At 45.2% G+C, this 8,790-nt stretch overlaps 1 protein-coding gene across 1 annotated transcript; it reads left to right on the plus strand.

Annotated features, from left to right (window-relative positions):
* Positions 1-757: 757 nt before the first annotated feature.
* LOC140543327 (lumican) lies at positions 758-8,421 on the plus strand. The gene is made up of 3 exons (XM_072666402.1): positions 758-1,379; positions 3,113-3,430; positions 8,270-8,421. The coding sequence occupies exons 1-3, from the start codon at positions 758-760 to the stop codon at positions 8,419-8,421; spliced, it is 1,092 nt and encodes a 363-aa protein (XP_072522503.1).
* Positions 8,422-8,790: the final 369 nt, after the last annotated feature.

Consider the following 8,790-nt stretch of genomic DNA (forward strand, 5'->3'; position numbering starts at 1 on the left):
TCTCTATAGCCTTTCCAGCACATGTTTCTACCAAATGCTGCAGAGTGGCCGGGCTGCAACTATAGGCTGCTGAGAGGAAAAAAAAGCGAGAGACTGGAGGGTATGGAATGGAACTGATGAAGGACTCTGGGGCCTTGGCTATGAAAGAGTGAGGAATGCTTCTGTGGCTGGGGAAGCGCCACAGGTTGCCTGTGCAAACAGCTTGCAGTAACCTGCACGAGCTGCCGCAAGAAGAGGCTAGACAAACCTACTGTATCTCTGCAGACTCCGAACCAGTCGGCCAGCTGTGGAAACCAAGGTATGCGCGTTCTCACTGCATATGAATGGAATTATGATCTTTTTTGTTGGGCTCAGGGTGTTGCTGACCGGGTGGGGGGGGTTCTGGAGGGGGTGGAAACAATGAGACAAAAAGTGGAGAGCTGCTTTGAGGCTGATTAGCTTTGCATGAAGCTTCGAGACTGTGCAATAGTCACCGGCGTATGTAAAAGATGTGAAAGTACAGAAGGAAATTCATACACGACTGTCACTCCTGAAGGAAAGGTCTCAGCAGGAGGTTGTGAGATACAGAGCAAACAACAAGCCCCTAGCGTCACTGTCACAAACCGAATGGCATGTACGGAAACACGCAGTTTATCAAAACTTGCCGTGATTTCTCTGTTTTAAAAGGTGCATCCTGTGCACTCTGTAATAATAAACCCTATGAGCAGCACAATGTGTCATTACCGTCTGTTTTTGTTTAACTCAGACAGGCCGAGCGATGGACATCAGGCCGCTTATCCTAATACTGTCTGCGTGTGGGCCGGTATGGGCCACAACCGTAGACATGGATTACGGTGGCGTGCCCCTGTGGATCAACCGCTTTCTGGGCGAGCCGAGCGTGCTGACCTTGAGGGATCGGATGGAGCCAGGTTGGTTTCGAGCGGTCAACACTCAAAGCTGCCCCCTAGAATGCGACTGTCCAATCCAGTGGCCCACAGCTTTGTACTGTGAGTACAGAGGCCTGCGGCACCTTCCGGAAGGCCTCCCCCCCAGGATCCAGTACCTCTTCCTCCAAGGCAATGCAGTTACTGGCTTCACCCCTGGAGCCTTCGCCAATGCCTCAAGTTTACGATGGCTTTTCTTGGACCACAATCAGCTTCTCAGCGAGAGACTTGAACCCACACTGCTGTCCAATCTGACCCGATTAGTGAACCTGTTCATGAACCATAACAACCTCACAAAGGTGCCAACCGGGCTGCCCAGTGGACTCAAGCAGCTCAGACTCGCGTACAACCACATAGAGAAGATTTCTCCAGGAGCTTTTCAGAATCTACAGAACCTCACGCTGCTTCTGCTGCAAGGCAATCGACTGAAGACTGTTGCAGAGGCTGACTTCAAAGGTTTGCTGTTTTGGGGGAATTCCACTATTTTTCTTATAGTTGCTGCATAGATCCAAGCAAAGTCATTCAGATCAAAGATGGGGATGCAACAATTTTGCATGACTGTGATGATATGTTCTATTATATGGACGTCCCAATCCAATCCGGTTACGTCATATTACCCATAGCCACTTAGAAACTGAACATTTTTAGCCAGCAGTTAGCTGTAAACATGCTTTTGGGTCTGTTGGAGTGAGCTTTCTCTGTATATCCAGTATTTTCAATGTATATCCGGTGTCATTGTTGCTTTTACTGGCAACTTTCACCATGCTATCTGGGGTCTTACCCAAGTTGTGGGGCTGTATGATTTGTAAAAACACAAAGATTGGAACTGGATCGATATCTGCTGACAGCATTAGGGTATGTAATATGTAATGTTGGTAATGATGGACTATTTGGCCATAGAACACCTGATGCATTCCCTCTCTACCAGTGGTTCTCCATCCTGGTCTCGGAGTCAAGTCAAGTCAAATTTATTTGTAAAGCTTTTTACAACTGTTGTCGTCACAAAGCAGCTTTACATAATTAGTAATTAGTAAAAGACAGAGACAAAAAAGAAATAACATAAGACATGAAGGATCCAAGAACCCCAGTGAGCAGCCAACGGCGACAGTGGCAAGGAGAACCTCCCTCAGAGCTTGGGAGGAACCACGACTCACAAGGGGGACCCGACCCATCCTCCTCTGATCAGAACTATTTATTAATTATTGATAAAAAATTACCAAACCATCTATACTGTTGAACTGCTCTGATATAATTATAATAATCTATATAATATAATATAATATAATATAATATGATATAATAATCATGGTGTAGATAGTTAATAGTGGTGATATTAATAGTGGCAGATAGTTAAGAGTCCATTTAGGTTTTAACATGGTCATTAGATAGGTAGCAGTGGTAGGAGGGTGTGCCGCTGGTCTGGTATGGGTGGTGGTGGGTGGGGGTCCTGATGGTCAGACTGGTAGGTGGCAGCTGGTCTGACACAGGTGGAGGGGACAATCTTCCAGCAGGTCGGGCTGGGTGGCCATTTACTCGGAGAAGGTAAAAAGAGAAAGTTAGTTCTGGAGGACCCCCTGGCCTACAAATCTGAGTGATATCCTGGAGTTTTTTTTTTAGCTGATAGGCTGGATCTGGTGTTGGGAGCAAGGTAAACGCCAAAATATGCAGGGCAGGGGGTCCTGCAGGACCACAGTCTGGAACCACGGCTCTATGCCATACATGGACTTTTTAGGCCAAAACCTTTCAGCCAAACTGCAGTGATTCAATATTTCAGACATCCGGCAGCATATTCCAGACCATTAGCTTAATAGTTTAATAGTCTGTGAAGAGCTGAAACTCTTTAGACATCTGGTTCCATTCTCTAGAGCAGAACATTTCACACCAAATCACTGTAATGTCTTAATTCTGCAGACAGTTTGAGAAATTGGTGGACTTGCCCTTTAAATTGTATTCAATGTAAATGATTGCTTTGCATGTAAGCTTTGGTTCCTACTCCTCAAGACCAAGGTCAAACAAGTGATCTCCTCTCTAAGAGTTACTTAATCCTTTAAAAATCCACTTGGGCCTCTGACATTTCCTCCAACAGTGAAACTATGTGGAAAGACTGAATTAGTGTCTGTAGCTGCCTTAGTCACACATGTAAACACAGGAATTATGGTGTTGTGTCTGTCTGTCATGTTCATCACCAGGTCTTCCAACGCTGAACTTGCTGGATCTCAGCCACAATCTCCTGGAGACGTTCCCCAAGCATCTGCCTCCATCTGTTCAACAGCTCTACCTCTCCAGCAACAACCTGACAGGCCTGTCTGATGACAGCCTCCAAGACTTTAACGGGCTCCGTTATTTGCGCCTTAGCCACAACCAGCTAAAGAACCAAGAGCTGACCTCTGACGCCTTCAACGTGACCTCTCTAGTGGAGCTGGACCTCTCCTACAACCAGCTCACTGAGATCCCTGTGGTTCCTACCACCCTCCAGTACCTCTATCTGGAAGTCAACCACATCAGAGGTGAGAGATTATACAGCCAGACATGATTTTTTTTTTGTCCTCATTGGATGCTCTCCTCTCTCAGACTGACATCATTTATTGGCAGCTGTGAACCATTACTGAACCATTATAGAGGTGCTTATAAATGAAACAGAGGAAAATTCTAGCTTCAGACGAATTATGTCATACTTTGAGAGCTCTTAAAGATAAATATAATAGAAAAGCCCATACAGACGACTCACTGAGGAAATGGTGAGAAGAGAATGTTGGTACTGACAACAGGGGATTACTGATATAATCATGGGCGTCTGATTTTGAAGGAAAGTTGGGGAGCAATCTCCTTGTTTCCAGACAAGGAGAGCGTTATTTTGACAAAACAGGCCAAAATCATGAGGAAGTGAGTCACTGTTTTAAAAAAGAATCATAAGAATTGTAATAAAGTAGGCATTATCTCATGAAAACAGGTCATCAACAAGAACAAATCTCAAATTTTAACTAAATAGTACTAAACATTCTAAATATATCTCCAGAAAAAAGGTTAATTTGACAAAAAATTACAAGCAAAAATAAGTAAATTCATCAGAATCAAAAAGAAAACCAATTTCGGACATCAGCGGTTAGAACTCCGGGCTATTGATGACAGGGTTGTGGGTTTGATACCCGGGCTCAAAAAGCTGCCACTGTTGGGCCCTTGAGCAAGGCCCTTCACCCTCTCTGCTCCCCGGGTGCTGGAGTTGGCTGCCCACTGCTCTGTGTGTGTGTACTCACTGCCCCTAGTTCACTAGTGTGTGTGTGTGTGTGTGTGTGTGTGTGTGTTTACTACCACAGATGGGTCAAATGCGGAGGACACATTTTGCTTTACGTAGTACACCAACAAATACGTGCACCTTTACCATTAGTTTTTACCTTAAATACAGCCAGCCATAAGTATTTGGACAGTGCCCTAGCTTGTTTCAGGTTGTAAACTTCTGCAGCATGTTCAGAAGCAGTTGTGTGTGTTCAATTTTAAACCTTCGACCAATTTTACAATTAGCCAAATTTCCCTTACCAATTTTAGATCGCCAATTACCCGACCCACTGGTTAAAACTCTCCCCATTACATGTAATGCTTCCAACACATGCACAACCAGCCACTGCTTCTTCTCGAACAGCCGCCGGTGCAACGTCCCCGGGCAATCAGTTGCCTGTGCCAGCCAGCATTACACTATAGTGATGCCACCCACCCAGAGAGAGCAAGGCCAATTGTGCCCTTACAGACTACAGCTGCTGATGGCAGGCCGCATGACGCAGTACTCAAACCAGCGACCCTCGGGTCAGAGTGGCAGCACCTTAATCTGCTGGACCTCTCAAAGCCTGCAATTTGGACACTTTCCTAGGACCACTAGACAAACTAGGACCACTGCTGTGGCTGGCACATGGCTTACGCCCACTGGAGCCATTCAGAAGATCCTTTTAGTGCGAACTGTGAAAACCAAAGTTCACCAAACCAGAATAGTAGATTAACCGGCTGTGTCTGTATTAACCCGAACACTCCCAATTCAGGACTACAAGCTTTCTGAAGAAACACCTCTGAGGTCATAGTTGTAAGCTGGCTTGCAGCAGGTCTTGCACTGTTTGATGGCTGAAGTCTGTTGCAGTGTTTGCATGCTGGACAGGCCAGCTGCCACCGCTCAGGAGAAAAACCAATGTCGTCAGACCAGTGAAATAATCCTTGGCATGGGAACGTCAACAGTGGGACCACAGCGAACAGACCATGAGAACAGTGACGGAAAAAGTGACATGGCTGGACGAGAAGGGAGAAAAATCGCTCTCCCCCTTCCCTCTCCCTTTCTCTCTCTCTCTCTGTGAAGTGTTTGTCACAGTTATGAGACGTAGACGTGAAGCCCTCAGAGAAGCACGAGGCAGCCCAGGGAGGAAAAGTGGGTTAGCTAATGAAGTGGGAGGGACAGGAGGGGTGGGAGAAAGGTCTGGAAACATCTGCAAACACTCCAGAAGGAATCCAACAGTGCCAAAAGCACGCTCTGTTCCCTCCCCCTTCCTTTTGCACTCACGAGTCTCCTGCTTTTGAATAGAGAGGGGTGCAAAAGGCTGCCCCTTTCAGTCGGAGTTATCCAGTTTATCCCGAGTGTCATTTTTTCTGATGTACAAACCAGGATAGTTATTAGTAGAGTTATAATTAGTGGCCGTCAGGCTTGGGTTTATATGGGCAGATGTTTGTAGATGATTCAGAACAGGCACACAGACACCAGTCTGTCAAACCACCATCCTAAAAACAGACACAGGAAAAGCGCAAGAACTGAGGAGGGAACATTTTGACCTGTCCTTTTGAGAAGGGGGATTTGTCTGGATCTACAAAGCAAAAGGAAAGAATGTCTGCCTGTTTACCACAAAGATCTTCAGCAGACACGACATGGAGTCCAAGCATCAACAAGACCTAGACCAATAAGACCAAGCATTGATGGAATTGTCCTTTAGATGCACCTATCCAATGTCTGACTCTTAGACGGTCCCTTCACAATAACAGACCCCTTGTCACAGCATCCAAAACCACTTGGACTGAGCAGTTGCGGTCTAAGAGTCCGTCCCCCTCTGTCCGTCCAGCTCTGTCCTTTCCCTGTAGCATAACTGACACTGTGAGCCGTGCTGCCAAAACACCTGTAACCCATGTTGCTCCTGTATGAGCAGGATACTTGTGCAGTAGTGCCCACCTGGTGCTCTGAATGTTGATCTGTGTCCAACACACCTTACATGCCCACTATATGGTCAAAAGTATTGGGACACATGCTCGTTCATTGTTTCTTCAGAGTTGATCCTGCTTTTGTTAGAGCAACTGTTTCTACTTAAGGCTTTCTACTAGATTTTGGAGGATTGCTGTGAAGATTTGATTGCATTCAGCAACAAGAGCATTAGTGAGGTCAGGATCTCATATGATCACCGCCCCACCTCATCTCAAAAGTAATGGATGGAGCACCAACCACCATTCCACTGCTCCACAGCTCAAATGCTGGGGGGCTTTATACCCCTCCATCTGGAATTAGGAGGCATGGTGATAATAGGTTCATCAATGTTTATCTGCTCCAGAGAGTCTGTCAAGTATGAGGGCTCCAGCACTGCAGGGGGTGCTATGACAATTTGTGGGTGAACCAATCAAATGGTTTGATGTGAGATTTGAAGAACATAAAAGGGAATGAAAATTGGATTGGAGACAATGCCTGGAATTGCCTTAGTGAGCTGGAAAACTGGAAAATTCTACACTAATCTAATCATGAAATGTTTAGGTTCAGTCCAATCAAATACTTTGTCGTATGGATCAGGGTGTCAATCGCAATTAACACCTGGTCTGATGATTAGTTGGATTTCTGCAGAGATGTTAGGGACCGAATTTGGCACCAACAGCTAGATTCACGCATCCAACCTGCCTTGTGTGAACGGTCCAGACTGGTGGAAGGTTTTTCTGGGCACACTTTGGGTCATTAATACCAATCCTGTTATGGCTTGACCACAGTTTACCATCTTCTAACGGCCACTATCACCAGCATGGTGATACTTCCACTATGTCATCAAAGCAACAGTTGTCTCAGTTTTAAGTTCTACCCAGTCTCCAGACCTGAATCCAATAGAACATCTTTGGGATGTCCTAGAACTGGAGATCCACCGTGTGAATCCTGAATGTTTATAAACATTAGCTTTGGAGCTTCTTCCGGCTGGATGACTTGCAGCTGAATCAGTTAATTTATAAATGACATAAACAGTGTTGTGTATCAGTGGAATAGACTGAGCTGAAACATTTGCATTAATGGTAGAACTTTGCTGTTTTGGGGGCTGTAATGTCTAATAAACCGTAGAATATGAAGTATTATTATAGGGTTTTCCTGTTTTCCAGCTTGTTAATGCATTACTTCTCCAATTCTGTCCAATTCTGTCCTCTGCCTTTAAGGATCCACCTAAATAGTCGCATCCTAAGTCTCCTGTTTACCAACCTGTCAATGACATGCATTAACCCGTGAGGTGTTTTTAGACTTCTCTTGGAAAGGAGACTCGTGACCACCGTCTTTTTAGTTGCAACAATGAAACATTTTATTCCAATCAAAAGTACAGTGTGGAGAGAGCCCGCCAATTCAGGGTGCCCCTCTGCTTATATCCCTTATATATCGCTTATATCCCATAAGGGATATAAATCAGCCCCCACCATTGTTTAACATATATGGTCTACATGCTGAAGACCCCTTAACATCCCTGTCACGTACAGTGGAAAGTATGTCCAGTCCACACAATAGCCTATATTTACTTAGTTCATGTACAGTTAGGCCTATTGAATTAGGCCATCTCCTTTCCCAAGTCTTATCCATAGGCCTCACTATATTATTCCTCAACTCCATACCATTCCTTCAGGTCTATGAACATCTGCATAGCTAATAAATATGCTACACCCGCTCTTTAAAAAGTGCATAATGAGCCATGATGAGCAAGCCAATCACCTTGCTATTAAAACATGACCAGTTCAAACCCAGATTCGTTATATGTTTGCCTCTCAGTGGAAATCTGTGCATGTGGAATAACATATACACTATAAATAATGTTAAATGCATGTGGCTCAACCAGGAGCTCTGGACCTGGTGGTAGAAATATGTCAGGGCTGTTCCTGCAGTATGGTTTGATTTGTGTAGGCATGTGGCGTGACCTACCTTCCTCATTGCCTGTCTGCATGACCTTCTAGAACAGGCGTTCACTCAGCAGTCCAGCTGTTCATTCAGCACTGGGAGTATAACTCTAAAGGCTTTCTGGGGCTGAGTTGCAGCACAGGATCTGCAGCATCCAGCGCAGAGCATGAGCGCTAACGTCTTCTGTCTTTTCTTCCAGAGTTTAACGTGAGCAGTCTGTGCAGGGCGGTGGGCCCAACGTCCTATTCACGCCTGAAGATCCTGAGGCTGGACGGCAACAAGATGGCTTATCATCAGCTGCCTCCTGACTGGGTGTACTGTCTCAGAGTGCTTCACAACATCTACATCTGAGCTGTCCCACAGGGTTTATCTTAGCTCTCGCTCTCATCTTCTTACACGTCTTACTTTTGGTTTTTATAAAGTAGCATGATGATGATGGAGCTGTGTGAGAGTGACACTCATACATCTCTATTATAGCTCTGCTTTCTCTCTGTTTTCTAGATCCTCGGTTCTTTATGGAACCAAAAGTGGTCCTTCTATGGTATTGCTCACTATATGTCCAAAAGTTTGTGGACACCCCATTTAATGAGTGCATTTAGCTACTTTAAGTTCACCCACTGATGACACAGATTGTCTGTTGTCCTTGAGGAGAATTACTGCCAATATAATACAATTCTTCAGAGCAGGTAAATATGAAGATACCTGTACCATCCTTAATAC

Source organism: Salminus brasiliensis, chromosome 21 (assembly GCF_030463535.1).
Source record: "Salminus brasiliensis chromosome 21, fSalBra1.hap2, whole genome shotgun sequence".
NCBI classification, from domain to species: domain Eukaryota; kingdom Metazoa; phylum Chordata; class Actinopteri; order Characiformes; family Bryconidae; genus Salminus; species Salminus brasiliensis.